The sequence below is a fragment of the Cucumis melo genome, chromosome 1 (genome assembly GCF_025177605.1).
Source record: "Cucumis melo cultivar AY chromosome 1, USDA_Cmelo_AY_1.0, whole genome shotgun sequence".
Taxonomy (NCBI): Eukaryota; Viridiplantae; Streptophyta; class Magnoliopsida; order Cucurbitales; family Cucurbitaceae; genus Cucumis; species Cucumis melo.
The window spans coordinates 32,377,256-32,395,502 of record NC_066857.1 but is presented as its reverse complement, the minus strand read 5'-3'; the positions used below and the strand labels follow the sequence as shown (position 1 = coordinate 32,395,502).

The following is an 18,247-nucleotide window of genomic DNA, read 5'->3' as shown; positions in this document are numbered from 1 at the left end:
AATATAATTCAATTGACATAAAATTTGTACCGGTTAGTATCATCGTGGTTAGAGGTTTAATTCACCTACATGCAAATGCAAATGCAAATTAAAAAATTTTAATATATATATATATATATATATATACACCAAACTACACACAAACAGCATCCCCAATGTTTCATACTTTTTTTCCTTTCTTCTCTTGATCATAAATGAAGGAGAATTTCCCTCTTTTTTTTTTGTCTTTCCTAATAACCCAAACACATTCGTTATTTTGTGTTGAGAGTTGAAAAAAATAAGAATTCCTTAAATTTTGTGAGGAAACACCAAAAATTACAAAGAAAAAAAAGGGAAAAGAAAATACTTATAATTTTCCCATTTCATTCCTTTTTAAATTTTCTTATGTATGGGAATCTCAAACATTACAAGTAAAAATCATCATGCTAACTTGTCTTCAGCCAATAGTACTATGGAAGATCAGTTAGAAGAAGTTGAACAAAACAACAATAATAATCAACATCAGCTTCTTAACCACTTCCTCTATGGCTCTCCCAATGGAGATCAAACCAATTCCCATGGCTCATCTAATTCCCTTGATCACCACCAACAAAGATCAGTCAAGAAGAAGCGTAACCTTCCCGGCACTCCAGGTAAATCTCATTCACCAATGCTTTCGTTTCTCAAGAAATACGTTTCCTTAACTGCAATAATAAACATGATATCAGAATAGAAAAGTTCCTAAGATTTGGCCTTCCTTTGGCTTTAGCTTTTCTCGATTTTTTATTTGAATTTCAATTGTGATCTCTTATTATTATTTTGTAGATCCAAATGCTGAAGTTATTGCTTTATCACCAACAACCCTAATGGCTAGAAATAGGTTTGTGTGTGAGATTTGCAACAAGGGGTTTCAAAGAGATCAAAACCTTCAATTGCATAGAAGAGGCCACAACCTTCCATGGAAACTCCGGCAAAGGACCGGTGCCGAAGTGAAGAAAAGGGTCTACGTATGCCCCGAACCGACATGTGTTCATCACTGTTATTTTCTAGAGTAAAAATAAATATTGCAATGGAAAATTGAAGACAAATTCATTTCAATTACATTCAAAGAAAAATACAGTATTTAAAGTCTTAAAAATAACTACCCACTAACATCATGACCCTAAACTTTCTCCACTAACATCATGACCCTAAACTTTCTCCACTAATCAACATGACCCTAGACTTTCTCCATGATTACAAATCATGAATGACTAATTCCTAAGAAATAGGAACAAACTTGGACTAAATTAACTTAACAAAGATGAACACACATGAGCATGTTTCAATCCTAAAGCACTTTCTTAACACTCCTCCTTGCTTTAGGAGTTGCAAACACCAAGTTTTGACCTTAGAAACTCGAACTTGCAAGTAGGCAACGGTTTAGTTAATATGTCTGCAACTTGATCTTCTGTTTTGCAGTAGACAAGAATCACCTCTCCACTTTTCTGCACTTCCCTTAAAAAAAATAACTTGATGTTAAAATGTTTAGTCTTCTTATAAAACACAGGATTATGAGAAATAGCAATAGCCGCTTTGTTATCAACAAGAATCTCCGTGCTTTTCTTCTGCTCCAGATCAAGGTCAAGTAAAATTTTCCTCAGCCATAAAGCTTGATTGGCAGTAGCTGTTGCAGCAATAAATTCTGCTTCAGCAGTGGACTGGGCTACAATCTCTTGCTTTTTCGAGCTCCAAGAGAAAACACCAGAGCTAAGAGTAAAACAGTAACCTAAAGTGCTTCTCATATCATCAATGGAACCTCCCCAATCACTATCAGAAAAACCAATCAGTTTGAACTCCTTGCCCCTAGTGAACTTAACACCAAAATCACTTGTGCCTTTGACATATCGTATCACTCTTTTTGCTGCCTTAAGATGTAATTCACTTGCACAATGCATGAAACGAGACAAAATACTCACAGCATTCAAAATATCAGGTCTTGTTGCTGTGAGATACATCAAGCAACCAATTAAACTCCTAAAATATCCTTCATCAACTTTGTCAGCACCATCTTCTTTGCACAACTTCTCTTTTTGATTCATTGGAGTGCTTACAGCCTTACACTCATCCATCTTAAACTTCTTTAGTATTTCCTTTGCATATTTTTTCTGGCAAATGAAAACTTCACCTTGCCCTTGCTTGATCTCTATGCCAAGGAAGTAGGACATGAGCCCGAGATCTGTCATTTCAAACATCTTCATCATCTCCCATTTGAAATTTTGAATATGATCTGCATTGTTTCCTGTAACCAGTAGGTCATCAACATACAGTGAAACAATAAGAATGTTAGTACCATTGTGCTTAACATATAAGGTTGATTCTGATAGACTTTTCAAAAATCCCAAGCTCAGTAAATGTTCATCAATTTTGCTATACCAAGCTCTTGGAGCTTGTTTTAAACCATAAAGAGCCTTCTTGAGAAGATAGACTTTATTTCTTTCACCTTGCTTCTCACATCCTTCGGGCTGCTCAACATAAATTTCTTCTTGTAAGACACCATTCAAAAAAGCTGATTTGACATCCAACTGATACAATTTCCACCCCTTTTGTGCAGCTATTGCAAATAGTAACCTGATTGTGTCCATTCTAGCAACAGGAGCAAAAGTATCAGAGTAATCAACACCAAAGATTTGAGCATACCCTTTAACCACAAGCCTGGCTTTGTGCTTGTTAATCGAGCCATCAGCATTAAGCTTGGTTCTAAACACCCATTTAACTCCAATTACCTTCCTATCTTGAGGTCTGTCAACAAGGATCCAAGTTTTGTTCTTCTCTATCATTGACAACTCCTCCTCCATTGCAGCTATCCACCTTTGATCTTTCTTTGCTTCTGCATAGTTTGCAGGTTCACACACAGCAACATTGCACCTTTCATAAATATCAGAAAGCAACCTTGTTCCTCTCACGGAAGCATCATCTACTATTTCATTCTGCCTGTCATCTTCCTCTTCAATGCTTGAATCAAAAAACTTGAATTTCATCTTTTCCAAGGTCTGACCTTTCTTCTCTGCATCATCAAAGTTCCACTCTTCATCTTCCTCGAAGTGAACATCCCTGCTCACGACAATCTTTCCAGTTTGTGGTTGGAAAATTTTATAGGCTTTGCTGATAGAACTATAGCCTATAAAGACACCCGGTGAAGCTCTCCTATCAAGTTTGTCACGCTTGCTCTGTGGAACATGAGTGAAACACAAACAACCAAATACTTTGAGAAATTTCAATGATGGTTTGTACCCATACCATGCCTCAAATGGTGTCTTTTCCTTCAATGCTTTTGTGGGAAGCCTATTTTGAAGAAATACAGCTGTATTTGCTGCCTCTGCCCAAAACTTCTTTGGCAAACTCTTTTCATGCAGCATGCATCTTGTCATCTCCATGATGTATCTATTTCTCCTCTCACTAACTCCATTTTGTTGAGGAGTGTAAGGAGCTGTAAGTTGATGTTTTATGCCTGAATCTTCACAAAACTTGTCAAATTCTGCCGAAACATACTCCTTCCCATTGTCAGACCTTACCATTTGAATTTTGCAACCACTTTCATTTTCAACTCTTGCCTTGAACTTCCAAAAGACATGAGCAACCTCTGATTTAAACTTCAAGAAAAAAATCCAGCACATTCTGGTGAAGTCATCAATAAAAGCAATATAATAGAGACTACCTTTTAAAGAAGGTGTTCTCTGAGGACCTGCAACATCTGTGTGAATGAGCTGCAATTTTTTAGTGGCTCTCCAAGATGACTTGGGAAATGACTTCCTATTTTGCTTTCCAAAATGACACGCTTTGCAGCTTGAGATTTCTTCACTAAGCTTGGGAAAATCAAGTGCCAACTCCGTTAGTTGTAGCAGCCCTTGATGATGATAGTGACCGACTCTTTTGTGCCAAAGCTGTGTTTCATCTTCTTTGAGAGCAAAAACAGATTGCTTCTCCTCTAAAGGATTAAGTGAAAAACTTTTTCCTTTCATTTTTACTTTGAAAATATCTTGATTTGCTGCATCCTTAATCAAGCAATATTCATTTTCAAAAGTAACTTTAAAACCTTTTTCAATAAGTTGACCCACACTCAACAAATTTTGGTTAATGTCAGGTACAAAAAGAACATCTTGTATATGCTTTGTACCTTTACAACTGGCAATCGCAATAGTCCCCTTTCCTTTGACTGAGATGTAGTCTCCATTGCCAATTCTGACTTTGGTGATATTTGTTGGCTTCAGATCTTTAAACAACTCCTTGTCATGAGTCATATGGTTGGTACATCCACTGTCAATCAGCCAGCTTTCATTTGACTCACCACCCACGAAGCATGTTGCCACAAACAATTGATCCTCCTCCTCCTCCTCCTGATAAGCAATTTTGGCCTCTACACCTTGTTGTTGATTATTGTTCCTGCAAATTACAGCTTCATGCCCCATTTGGTTACATTTGGTGCACTTGGCGTTTGGTCTCCTCCAGCATTTAAAAGGAGGATGACCCTGTTTATTGCAATGTGAACAGGGAGGATAGGATCCCTTCTTGACTCCTGCTTTGTTGTAAGTTGAAGATTCTCTAGTAGAAATTTGATTCTTCTTGAAAAACTTCTTCTTCTTATTGTTCCTAACGTTCTCATGATGCTTCGCTGGCAAGGCTCCTTCAACAGCACCTTCTTGCCTCATGGCTCTTCTTTGTTCCTGCGCTTGCAAAGCATTGAGTATCTCTGCAAGAGTGATTTGAGTCAAATCTTTGGTATTTTCTAAGGCAGAAATAGATGCCTCAAATTTTTCAGGCACTGATACAAGAATTTTTTCTACAATTCTTGAGTCCTTGAACACAGAACCAAGTAATCTGATTTGGTTTGCAATGTCCAATAACCTAACAGAATACTCTTTAATTGATTCTGTTTCCTTCATCTTCTGCAACTCGAATTCTCGAATCAAGTTTAGCACACGCATTCCTTTGATTCTTTCATCTCCCTCATATTCTGACTTGAGATAATTCCATATCTCATATGCTGATCTCAGAGTCATAATTCTAGTGAAGATAGTAGATGAGACTGCAGCAAACAGACATGCCTTTGCCTTGGATTTCTTTGTCTTCTTCTCCTTTTGCGCTTTGATTTGTGCCATGGTAGGATTGTCTGGAAGAGCAGGAATTTCATAATCCTCTTCCACTGCTTCCCAAATGTCCAAAGCTTCCATATAAGCTTCCATACGAACTGCCCAAACTTGGTAGTTGTCTCCATCAAATATCAATGGAGAAATTGAAGTGAAACTAGAACTTGTTATGGCGTCCATGACACAACAACTCACACTCACAGATCCCTTAAGAAGAGAGCTCTGATACCAATTGTTATTTTCTAGAGTAAAAATAAATATTGCAATGGAAAATTGAAGACAAATTCATTTCAATTACATTCAAAGAAAAATACAGTATTTAAAGTCTTAAAAATAACTACCCACTAACATCATGACCCTAAACTTTCTCCACTAACATCATGACCCTAAACTTTCTCCACTAATCAACATGACCCTAGACTTTCTCCATGATTACAAATCATGAATGACTAATTCCTAAGAAATAGGAACAAACTTGGACTAAATTAACTTAACAAAGATGAACACACATGAGCATGTTTCAATCCTAAAGCACTTTCTTAACAATCACAACCCGGCTCGAGCTCTCGGCGATCTCACTGGAATTAAGAAGCATTTTAGTAGAAAGCATGGGGAGAAGAAATGGAAGTGTGAGAAATGTTCCAAGAAATATGCAGTTCAGTCTGATTTGAAAGCTCATCAAAAGACTTGTGGCACTAGGGAATACAAATGTGATTGTGGAACTCTCTTTTCCAGGTTTTTTACTCTAAATCATCATCTTAACCTAACATGCAATTTAAAATTAGTATTTTTCTTCCTTTATTAATTTCTTTGAATTTTTCATCCTTTTTTTTAGTTCTATAATTTGGTTAAGTTGACATCTTTTACTATATCGATCCTCGTTTCAGAACATATTAGCTCTTACCTATTCGTAATTAATATAAGAGACTTATTCTCAAAATTGATCATTCAATTTCTAACGAAGACTTAGTTTTCTTTTTTGGTTTGATAGTGATCACAATTTTGTTTTTAACTTTTAGCTTTTTGGAAGTCAATTTTAGATATTAACATTACTTTTTTGCTTTAAAACTTTTATAGGCCATATTAAAAGATACCTAATTTAACCATAAAATCTAAGTCATGTGGAAAGTTTGAGATACCACATAAAAGTTCAAATTCTCCTACTCCAAATTGTCTTTGGTTCAAAAAGTAAGGGTGAGATAATAATTTTATGTTATTTTACAAATATAGAAAAATAGGTCGTTAGATGTCTATCGATGTCTAACATTGTCTAGCGCTGAGAGGACAATAATATTTTGTTACATTTAAAAATATTTTCAGTATTTTATCATTTAAAACAGTCCATCGTATATAATAACAAATCCTAATGGTTTGTTTTGATCACAAATTTGACCGTACGGTTTAAAAAGTAGTCATAAAACAATGAAAAAAAATGTAACCAATGAATCAACAAACAACAATCTTAAAAGTAAAATGGTTCAAACTTATCAACAACTTAAATACTATGAAAATTTTGGCAGCTATTTAATTAATTATATAAAGAAAAAGTTTTGTGTATGACAGCTCGTCGTCATAGTATACTTGACGGTGATAATTTATAATTGGCAATAATAATTTGTTGTTGACAATAATATATTGTCATTACAGAATTGATACTCTGTAAATAAATAACTGTCATGAAAAAGTAGTTACGACGGTTTTTAAAGTGTCGTTAGTAATAATAACCTTTCCTGTAATTTCTTTGCAGAAGGGACAGCTTCATCACCCACAGAGCCTTTTGCAATGCATTAACAGAAGAAAGCAACAAACTAAAGCAAGGAATTCTCAGCAGCAACAACAATAACAATAACATAGAACCAATCTCAATTATCTCCACTCCAAAGCTTCCTCATTTTGGCACATCAATCATGCCTGAATTCAACCCTTATGATCAAAAAACCCCTTTCAAATCCCTCCCCCAAGAACTCAACAACTCGACCCCGACCACTGGCGCACCCGGAGGCTTGTTCATGGGCGGACATTACCGAAACAACAACAATTCTTCCTCTCTCTCAAGCCTTAAGCTCAGCTCCACCACCTCTTCGCGCTTTAGTTGTCTTTATGATAGTAAAAATGGCTGCCTTCAGGTAAGGACGAAGCAATGAAGAAAAGAATAACAATAGTCTCTCTTATAAAAAAAACCTTTTTAATTTTTATTTTTCAAAAAAGAGAGAGAGAGAGAAAAAAAAACGTTAGTATTATAATTAGCTTAAATATATATTTTATTTCCGAGTGTTTGAATAGTCTTTTACTTTATTCTATAGTTACAAATATAACAATCAAGTCTAAAATATTAGGTGATCGGATGAAATATAATTTCATTTTTTGCTGATATAGCTTTCAAAAACTGTTAATGATAGACTCATTAATAGGAGTATCTATCGATGATAAAAACTATCACTTTTAGGACAACTATTGATGATAAAGTCTATTATTGATAGGATAATTAACAATAAAGTCTTTAATCGATAGATTTTATATATGCTATATTTGAAATTTCTTTAAAATGTTTCTATACGTTTATTAGTTATTATTAGCTATAAAAGTATTATTCACTACAATTACTTTTATTTAAAACTTTAATACTATGTTTTGTAATTATAGATTGTGGCCAACATATATATGATAAATGTGTGGTAAGCTAGCTTATGTATCATGATACGTAGTAAACTTTTAAAATATTTTGAGAATAAATTTATAAGCACTTTTTTTTTGTGATTGAAGAGGATGTGCGAACATGAGTGTAACATTTGGTGATGCTCTTCGATCACAAAGGAAAAGTATATATGTTTTTAAAAAAGGTTATATAAAAAAGTGTGATTATTTGTGGAGCCCAAACATTCAAATATATTTTTTTTCAATAAATATTAAGTCCACCTAATTAGAGAAAAGAAGGGTCAAACATTTTGCTAACTTTTTAGGAATTTGAAAAAATTAGAAATATTCCTTTTTGGTACTTTAATTTAGTTCATTCTTTTCGCTAAAAAGTGTTTTTTTTTTTTAATTCTATTGATTCTTACATGCAACTCATCTTTATCCATCTCACTCTCATCACACACAAAATAAATTGAAATATTTGAAAAGAGTGATTAAGAATGGGTGCAACTATATATCCATGCATCCAACATTTCATACACAGTAAAAAAAAACCTAAAACCAATTTATAAATTAAAAAATTGTCATGTGATATATTTTTATTGGGATGTTGTCTAGATTGTATAAAAGATTGGTGCAACATTTTTTTTTCAGAAAAGAAGTAAGAAAAGTTTGTCATGCGATAATTTATGATTGAAAAATTAAGTAAAATAAAATGTACTTCGGTATTTTTTTATAAATAATGATCTGGGGATTAATGCTTCTATCTTTTATGCATTTGACTTAATCATTTATCAATGTTCACCATGTATAATTCTACCTTCAATTTTCAAATCAATTCAATGATTATGTATAAAGAAGTTAATTATAATTTAGAATTTTATATTTAAGAAAATTTTTGGATCTGCTCCTACTCCAGGATACCGAGTCGGGAACAGCCACATTGGTTACATCGGCCACGGCCCTGTTGCAAAAAGCTGCACAGATAGGAGCAACCACAAGCTCTGTTGGTGTTTTGAAGTCACCATTGATGGAAATGCCACATTCTGATCATCAACCAGACATGGTAGGAATGAATATGGGAATGTATGGACATATGATGATGATGAAAGAACAAGATCATAACTGTAGTACCAACAGCTCGAGTTTTGTTGGCCCCGAAAAGGGCCAGTGGCGACCGATATCGAGATTTTCAGGTGGTGGTAGTGGATCAGGCGAAGAGAATCAAATGATGACTTTGGATTTGTTGGGAGAAAGAGGGTGGAGGTTGAGACATTTGCAAGGAGATGAAAGTAGCCACCACTATCACCAGCAGGAGATGGTGCCAATTATGAAGCATTTTGAGATGCAAAGCTTTCATGGGGATTCTTCAAATGTTGACAAATCCATATTTGAGTTTTGAGTGTTGTTAGTGTGAAATCTAATATTTAACAATATACACACATGAAAATTGGAAATTTAGATAATACAGCTCTTTTATATGATTGTCTTTTCTTATATTTTATATATATGTATTAGGAGAATTATCAAAAATGTCAAAATAAACAAACTATTTACACTTTTATAGTAAATCTAGTATAATGAGTTTTTGCCATTTAGTATTTTTTGCCATAAAATGTAAATCTTAGGGGTGTAAATGGGTTGGGGTTGGATTTGGGAACATTCGCAACCCAACCCATATTTTCGGGTTGATCGAGTTGGCAATTGCAACTCAAATAATATTCTCAACTCAATCCTTCAAATATAGGTTGAATTGGGTTGGATTGTCATGTTGTCATCTCTAAATATCACCCAACCTTTTCTTTTATCCGTTTTCTTTGATTATAATAATAATAATAATATATATGTATATATATAAAAGAAAAGACAATCATATAAAATTTGGGTTGGGTTGGGTTGGATTGAACAAAAATTTTCAACTCCAACACAAAACCCAACCCAACTAAAAAAAAACAAAATTTTTAACCCAACACATAACCTAAATTGCTACATGATATTATACAACGAGCCTTTGATGCGAATTTACCTTATTACCCAAATCTCATTAATCTTGAATAATATTTTTCTTAATTGTCAACAACCATATTTATTATATCAATTGTAACTTCCTTAATTATTAAGACATATATATTTGAATTTATTATGTAATATTTATTACATCTATAATTATTTAAATATGGTATAAATTATTATCTTATATGGTAATAATATTTTTTATTATCCTACAAAATAAATATTTTCAATTTTATGTCGAATCAAAAGTTATTTTCTCATGATCATCAATTCCGCTGCCGACATTCTTCTCTGATTTCTATTAAAAAAAATTGTTCTTTCTTCTTCCCTTCCGATTTACTTTTTGTGATACAGCTAGTTTTTTTTTTCATATATTATTTATTCTTCCGTTTTGTAGCATATATTTTTTTCTTAAAAAATTGTTCTTTCTTCTTCCATTTTGTAGCATATATTTTTTTTCTTTACAAAATTTGTTCTTTCTTCCCCTGTTTGGTAACATATATTCCGATAAATGTTCCTCTATTTTTAATTTTTCACATGCTTAGGAATAATACATTTATGTTTTGTGATTTGTTACATATATACTAGTGCATATATTCAATAATACAAAAATTGAAGTTGTCATCCTCCCAGCGAATGTAAAACAATCAGTTGGTTGACCAAAGAAGATTAGAATTCCTTCTAAAATGGAGTTCAAGAGACGCGTTAAATGTGGTCATTGTGAACGTGTTGACCATAACCGAAAGAGATACAAGTTTTCCTTATTGAATTATTTTTTCCTTCTTATTATTAGACTTTAGTATGTTGTTTCATAATTTTATTTGAAATATTCATATTCCAGTTTTTAGTTCAATTATTTTATTGCCATATTTTTCCATAAATTTTTGGCGTATTAATCAAAGTTTCTCAATTTATTATATTTAATATACTACCATTCATATATAATTACTGTTGTTTCAAACATAACTTATTATGTTTTACATATAATATGAATATTTGAAATAAAATACATAAACGACCAATTTAACAAATTGAAAACACAACTTTTCATTCATAAAATATACAATGTATTATTTCATATATATTATTCATAAATCAATTTAACAGATCCTATTTTTCGACAAATATAAGTTAATTTATATTTATTATTGTATATATGAAGGGGTATACACTAAATAATAAAACCCATATATCGTATTTTTTAGAAATTGTATGTCAACATATATTTATATAAATTGTATATATCAAGTGGTATATATCTAAATGCAATATTACGGAATCAAAGTTTAAAACGTTCTAGGAAATCTACGATGTTATATATGAATTGATATATATATGAAGTTTTATATGTTTAAAACAAATATTTGGGAATAAAACGTTCTAGGAATACTATGATTTAATGGAGAACAGAAAAATATAACAAATTTAAAAAGACAACTAACCGGATGTAGGTATGAGGCGAACAAAAGGACAAAAAAAATTGAAATAACGTGCAGGCGAATGGATTTGGTGAAGAAATTCAATTGATTTTTGGTGGATGAAATTGGTGAAAATGTTGAAATAATGCGCAATAACAAAATAACAAAACTGGATAGAATTGGTGAAGAAATTCAATTGATTTCCAGCGAAGGATGTAATGGAATTGGTGGAGAAATTGGATAAAGTGCAGGCAGCGATGCAGGTAATGTTTTTGGTGGAATAATAAAGATTTTATATTAATTAAAAATATAAGTAAGGAAGTTATATTTTAGATCATAATAATAAATATAATGTAAATAAGATAAAAAATACTTCTTAATTACGAATTTCCTATACAATTAAGGTTAATAAGATAAACTTATCCTAAAAATATATAAATTCCTAATTAAGTAAAAAAAATGTTATTTTAATATATTTGTGAAATTTCATAATCAAATTAGATCTTTTGTCTAAATATTTCTTTAGACTAACCCTTATAATATGGGTTGGATAGTCCGAGTTATTCGGCTTACTCGATTATTCTTATAAATAGTTTGTACTTTTTTATTATTCTTGAAAAAACCTCAATATATTATTAAATTATTTTTGTTAAAAAGGAAATGATTAAATATTTTAATTGGGCCTTGTTATAGAGAGTAGGTTCAGGCCCAAATCCTTGAAACGCAGCGTTTCGCAGTAAGTCGAAAACCCTAACCCTACAACTTCACTATAAATCTACCTTAAACCCCACAATTACGATCATCAGCTCCATCTCTCTATCTATTTCTTCGTTCTTCGAATTTCGCTCATTGCATTTTTCTCTTCTTTTGTTTTCTTGTTTTGGGGTTTTGAGTTTTATGAGGCAATGATGTGGAAAAACTACCTATTTTCTGAAGGAAGTTCATCTTCATGTGATTATGAAAATCACCAATTGATCCTTCTGAGCCCTAAATTCTCATCTTGTCTTTCTTTTTTTTTTTTTCTTTATTTCTTTTAATCTTTTTGTCTAATTCGCATTTTTTTGTTTTATCATGGAGTTATTGAGATGATGAGCATCTTTTCTGAATCTATGCTTGTTGACTTCTAAATTCAGACTACAATTATCTGATCAATTGCTCCGTAAATCTTCAACATTGTTTTTTTTTTTTAATTCTTTTGTATTTGGTTTGGGTTTTGAAAATTGCTTCAGCCAGAACTAAAACAAGGATGTGGATATTGATGTAGGCATGCAATTTTTTTGGATAAGTCGCTTTTGTGAGTAGAGTTTAATAGGTTGTAGTTGGTAACTAAGTTGTTTCTTAAAATTAATTTTAGAAGGCAAGTGTTACTTTGATGATTGAGATACGCTTTTTGAAAATATTATGAAAATATGGGATAACTTGTGAAGAAAATACATTTGGAAAAACTTCTAAAAAATTATTAGAAGTGAAACGTACATTTGTATTTTTTAAAGAAAAATGTTGAAAGTGAAGTATGATGAACACTATATAGTATAATAGAACTAAGGGAAAAGAAGAGAGATATAATTCGAATAAATACAATACAACAAATGAATTAAGCATTGCAATTGTCTAGAACATCAAAATTACAAGTTACAATTGTAATCATTTGGGTGGGAATATTGTTTGGTTGAAACATTGGCAAAGGTATCTCTCTTAATCTAAGTGACAAAAATTTATTTGAGTAAGAATAAATTATATTGGTATACAATGTAATATGGAATGTCCCTTTGGTATGTCATTAGTGGCTGAGTTGTGGAATTTGATGTCCCAAACGAAGTTGAATGCTAACATGAACAATGTTAGAATCTGCTTTCAAGATCTCATTTTCTGCTCGTTTTGCTACATCCATCGCATTTCTGAGTGATAATGAGATTCAGTAAGAATCAAGAAAAGAACAATGATAATGTTTATGAGAATTCAGCATAAATCCTGTGGCCAACTGGATTGGTTACCAATCGAGGATTAGAAGTTCGTCGGGATCAAGAGTTTTACCGAATTAGTAAGTCGGGAGGCATCGAGACCTCGATTTGGAGGAGGATCTTGCCTTGCAACAAGTGGGGTGTAATTCGTTCAACCACCATGTTCTGAAAAACAAACACGCTCAGAATCAAAGCAGTTGTATTGATGGATGAACAAGTTGGTCTGAACACTTTAGTGAAGGGATTGTTAGAACAAATAGTTTCACCTCAGGAAATTTTGACAGGATGATATCGGAAACGGTTGCTTCAATGTTCTTCTCAGTGAGAAGGAAGTTTGTACTTTGATTTGAAGTTCCTGTTGAACTTGCCTGCTTGTTTGATAACTTGGGTGGAAAATGTGATATGGAGGGATCTATAGGGGATTGTTGACAATGAGGGCATGAAGCAAAATTACCAGAGATGAAATAGAGGCCTAAAACTCAGTTCAAGTATAATTTGGATGAATACAAAAGAGAATGAACCAAGCTCCGTACCTATATGTATAAATACTTCGGATACTTCGGGATGGGAAGTATGAATCTTTTGACGAACATTTTCACCTATAGAATGGGCTGCACTGACACTCAAAAAAGGATCAACCTGCAGGCAAAAGAACAAGAAATAAAAGTGAGTCCATCAACCAAATTTGGCAGTGAAATGTTAGTAATTGATTGGAGAACAACAAACCTCGATGTGCACATCAAGATACAAAGAAGAGCCAGCTCTCCTTCCTCTTAGCCGATGGCAGCCCTAATGATGGATTTTTAAGCTCAGCAGGATTGTAGGCAGTTATTTTCAAAATGAACAAAAAGCATTGCAATGGGATAATTATCACACCAAGCCTTTCAACATCTAGTTGGTCAAATACCCATCCAAACGCCAAAATCCTATCCTTCATATTATCTACAGATTATAGAGAATTTCTAATTACCTTGACACCCTCAACTTGCAGTATTGTTTGTTTGAAAGGATCAATTTGATCTGCTGGGATTGCAGCATCCACTAATTCCAAGATGCTATAATTGCATTCAATTACAAAGAAAATTAGAAATATGGAAATCTTAAGGTTGAGTCACTTGATATATGAAACATTAAAGGCTTCACCGACAAAAGGGGCAATCCAAGAAGAAATATATTTGAATTGGGTAGAGTGACACGTATTCAAAGTAGTACAAGAAGTCTTGTATTTCTGCTGTCTCTTACATGTTGGTCGTTTTTGTGAAAAGTTTAGTCGTGTTTCAAAATTAAAACTCCCTTGAACGTTCTGTTACAATCAATCATTCTTAGGTATCACATGTCAGAAATTCCCTAGGGAATGCCCAACAAGAAAAACTCTTTGTGGTGCAGTTTTTGAGGTAAAAGTGAAAAACTAAAACTTAACATATACCTCTGGTGTCCAGTTTGAAGTCCAGCCTTTAGAATCATGCCAGAGACAACGAGTCCTGCTAAGGGATCAAGAAACTTCACCCCAAGGATGGAACCTCCTGAATTAAAATCAAGCAGCATAAAAAAAATAGTTTAGAAATGATAGAGCCAGAACTACTAAATAACTTCAATTTATAAAGAGAAAAGATGAGAATGAATGTAGTTGCTCTTTGGAGTCACAAACATGTTCAACTCCAGATGCAATAACCGAGTTTTGCTTATATGACAGTGAGAAGATGATAAGATGAAGTTTTGGAGATCGGTAATTTAAGAAAGAGCAAAAATAAATGAAGTTGGTTATCTATTTGTCACTAAGATTACAATAGTTTATCTATTTATCACCAAGACTACGAGTTACCGAAACCATACATACATTTAGAATAGGAAGGAACGTTAGGAACAAGAACCTAGTTCCTTACCAACACCAATGAGAGCAACTACAGACGATATCGCATCAGCACGGTGATGCCATGCATTTGCTTTCATGAGTCCACTTCCTTGTTTTTCCCCAGCTCGTTTCGTTATCCAGTAAAGCCTATTGAAGAACAAGAGGTTCAGAGGAAATAAAAGATTAGGAGGGAAAATGTGACAAGAAGAAGAAATATGGCAGCATACAGCCAAAGAGATGACCATTTTAGTTTAGGAGACAAGGAATTAGCATAGCTTTAAGTTTGCCAATTTTCTGAATGGAGATGAATGGTAGAGAAACTGAAATCTTCACATGAAAAACTAATGGCTGAAAATTTTATGGACTCTAGAGAGTAAAAGAAGGGGTGGCATATCTGATTATTTCCTGGTTTTCTCAACTAGAATAGGGGAACATAGTAAAGTAAGTGTTTTAATTCTACCCTAGTTCTTAAAACAAGGGGTGGCATCAAAGGAACATATTCAGTACCCTTCTTTGATACATATTGATATAATAGTCATATTCAACGCTAGAATAGGATGATCCATGTCAATTCCATGATGATGTTCACCATGGCTATGGCTATGGTTATGCAAACTTTCAAGTCCAAAAGGCTGATTGACTATTTCAGGAGCTGCTGACAACAAGCCCTGCTTGCAGGAGAACAGAGAAGGCCTTGTTAGTAAAGCCATGATATTAGAATCCAAAAATGATACGGGGTAAACTAAATTTCATTGAGTTACAATGCAAGATTCCTCAAACCTTGAAAACATTGGGATTCTGATAGTATAACAGCTAGGTTCTAAAAATTAAGAAGACACATCTATTACTTAAACCTTTGAAATCAATCGGAAGCAAATTTAAAATCAAACATACCAGTAAAAGTTCAGAAGCATGCCAAGCAATGCCACCAGCAGTTGCTAAGAGCATGGTAGAGATTCCAAGGGCTCCCAGAGTCTCAAATTTACCATGTCCTGAGAATATATGATAGAGAAGAGTTCATAAAAGAGAAGTGAAAATGAGAGCAAGCTCTAAATTATAACTTCCAGACAAAGAATATCACTTTGATAAAGTTATATTTGACAGGGAAAAAACAAAAAAGTTTTCAAATTTGAAAAAAAGAGGCAATGAAGAGTAGGAGTAAAACCATGCAGAACCCCTAGCCCTTTTTAGTAAATCAACTAATCAAGCATTACTGGATGGTCAAAAACTTCACTGTAATAACTAGATATTACACAAATACAACTTTTATCAGGATTTCATGAAACCTAAGTTATTAAAGAGTCTACTCTAAAGATACATTTGTTTATAAACCCAAAGATCAACCATTTCCATATGAAGAGATATAACAAGAGCATGGAAGGTCTTAGATCTAAAGACAAAAGAATATGCTTGGAAGTGATCGTTCTTCTCAATTCAGATTTTGAAGTGCTTAGTTTGAGAAATCCTAAAAATGAGATGAAACAAATTCAAAAGCAAAAGGGAGATGGAGGCAGTACATGACTCGATAATATTAACATACGGTCATATTTTTCTCATAGGTTTGGAAATTACAACCAAGGCTATAAAACCATTATGCAGAGAGTTCATAATATATGGAGAGAACAATGGAGTAGCATGTAGGTACAAATCAAGAGTGACCATATGGATGCTCCTTGTCTTTGGGAGCTTTCCCAGCTTTAAATGACCATAAAGCAACGCCACTAAGAACCTGAAATGTACAGGTATATAGTTACCAAATATATTTGGATCTTTTCATACAAGTAAATACGTAGAAGTCCAAGAACAGAAAAAACAAATTTGTATCTTTTCATCCATCCATCATCAGGCTGAGCTAAGAAGTAATTCTTAAAAGCTAAAACTCGATAGAAGTCAATGTTCCTGTGGATTCAGTCCACATCAAGAATTTTGAATATTACAAGATATATAAACTCGATTAAAGGGTTGGAGCAGTAACCACAGCTTCAAAAGCTAAATCAAAAAGATAACCCAAGAAAGCCAAAATTACCACATCAGAAACCGAATGAGCCGCATCAGCAATAATAGCTGTGCTTCCTGATAAATAGCCCGTCACAGCCTTCCCCACAGCCAATCCAATGTCAGCTCCAAGACCCAACTTGAAAATATTCTCACCCTCTTGGCCAAATCGATGATCATCGTCATGGCGGTGCGAGTGACCCAAATGCCACCTTCTGCAGATTTTGCTCTTGGGATCATCATAGATTCCTAGTAATGTGATTTGGGGATGTAGATTGAGAGATTGAAATGAGGGAATTGAATGAAATTCGTTGCGGGTTGGTGGGGAAATCCTGGAATAGAAGGATTGAAGCATGGGATTGAGACGGTGGAATCTGTATCCCATTTTAATGGGTTTTTGGTGGGGAAGTGGTGGATTTTGATGATCAGAGGCTTTGTGATGTTTAATTTCACAATTTTGTGAATGGAAGTCGAAGAAATGAAACAAAGACTAAATGGAACAGAGTAGAAGCACTGATTCTGTACAGATTTGTGAGAAAAATGGAATCTTGTTCCTCTGTTCAGAACCTTCGTGTCTCCACCGATCATGCTGTTTTCTTTTTATTTTTTTTAATTATTATTTTGGCATCTATACTTAAAGCTATCAATTTTAATTATTATAATTTCAACGAAAACTTTATATGTAAAAATTGTTTTAAAAATTTTAAAAAAAAAAAATTGACAAAATATTCACTCTGGAACCAATATTATTTATGACTTTTTGTAATGTAAATTTTAGATAAAAATATTAACTTTAAAAAAAGAGAATTATCAAAGAGACATTTTAAGAATAGTAAGGCTTATCAAAATATTTATAAAGTATATCACATTTTTAGATTACATTAATAGATATTTTTATTATAATATATCGTTGACAACAATACACATTGATAAAAATCGATCATTAGTATGAATAGATACCGATAGTATCATCAATAGAATTTAAAAGTTTGTTATATTTTGTAAATATTTTAATAGTTTTGTCAATTGCAATCATTTTTTTTATTTAAAATATAGAAATTAAGATTGAAATTTTAAAATAAATTAAAATTGAACAAATTTAAGAGAGGAGATCATGTCATGTCTTGTAAGGTTCATCTCTACAAATTTCAATTTTGTTTAATTCTTACAAATTTCAATATTATATTTAGAACGCTTATACACTTTTAATTGCATGCCCAACAATTGTCATGCAAACTCAGAAATCTCTCCCAAAAAGATGCAAACTGA

General features: G+C 33.0%; 2 protein-coding genes and 2 non-coding genes across 4 annotated transcripts; 3 read left to right on the top strand and 1 right to left on the bottom strand.

Annotated features, from left to right (window-relative positions):
• Positions 1–388: 388 nt before the first annotated feature.
• Positions 389–9,141, top strand: LOC103492898 (zinc finger protein GAI-ASSOCIATED FACTOR 1-like). The gene is made up of 5 exons (XM_051082639.1): positions 389–632; positions 805–1,011; positions 5,651–5,840; positions 6,853–7,231; positions 8,659–9,141. Exons 1-5 carry the CDS (start codon positions 389–391, stop codon positions 9,139–9,141), a joined length of 1,503 nt encoding a protein of 500 aa, XP_050938596.1.
• A 2,925-nt stretch (positions 9,142–12,066) lies between these two features.
• Positions 12,067–12,161, top strand: LOC127144337 (small nucleolar RNA R41). The gene has a single exon (XR_007815993.1). It is a non-coding gene; the product is annotated as a small nucleolar RNA R41 (small nucleolar RNA).
• Positions 12,162–12,248: 87 nt separating this feature from the next.
• On the top strand, positions 12,249–12,324 carry LOC127144341 (small nucleolar RNA Z155). Its single transcript, XR_007815997.1, has one exon. It is a non-coding gene; the product is annotated as a small nucleolar RNA Z155 (small nucleolar RNA).
• Positions 12,325–12,742: 418 nt separating this feature from the next.
• Positions 12,743–17,586, bottom strand: LOC103492849 (metal tolerance protein C1). The gene is made up of 12 exons (XM_008453393.3): positions 17,010–17,586; positions 16,643–16,712; positions 15,878–15,975; positions 15,491–15,651; positions 15,015–15,130; positions 14,558–14,654; positions 14,102–14,186; positions 13,858–13,920; positions 13,665–13,770; positions 13,398–13,543; positions 13,205–13,296; positions 12,743–13,068 (listed from the first exon to the last, which is right to left on the bottom strand). The coding sequence occupies exons 1-12, from the start codon at positions 17,361–17,363 to the stop codon at positions 12,951–12,953; spliced, it is 1,506 nt and encodes a 501-aa protein (XP_008451615.2). The 5' UTR covers positions 17,364–17,586; the 3' UTR covers positions 12,743–12,950.
• Between the last annotated feature and the right edge of the window lie 661 nt (positions 17,587–18,247).

What these genes read in the sequence shown, in the direction of transcription:
- LOC103492898 (XM_051082639.1), top strand. Translation starts at nt 389, where the DNA reads ATGGGAATCTCAAACATTACAAGTAAAAATCATCATGCTAACTTGTCT. An exon ending in TAACCTTCCCGGCACTCCAG is followed by an intron (nt 633 to 804) that starts GTAAATCTCATT and finishes ATTATTTTGTAG; the next exon opens with ATCCAAATGCTGAAGTTATT. An exon ending in GTAAAAATGGCTGCCTTCAG is followed by an intron (nt 7,232 to 8,658) that starts GTAAGGACGAAG and finishes CTCCTACTCCAG; the next exon opens with GATACCGAGTCGGGAACAGC.
- LOC103492849 (XM_008453393.3), bottom strand. Translation starts at nt 17,363, where the DNA reads ATGGGATACAGATTCCACCGTCTCAATCCCATGCTTCAATCCTTCTAT. An exon ending in TGCAAGTTGAGGGTGTCAAG is followed by an intron (nt 13,921 to 14,101) that starts GTAATTAGAAAT and finishes ATCCATCATTAG; the next exon opens with GGCTGCCATCGGCTAAGAGG. An exon ending in CCTCCCGACTTACTAATTCG is followed by an intron (nt 13,069 to 13,204) that starts GTAAAACTCTTG and finishes ATTATCACTCAG; the next exon opens with AAATGCGATGGATGTAGCAA.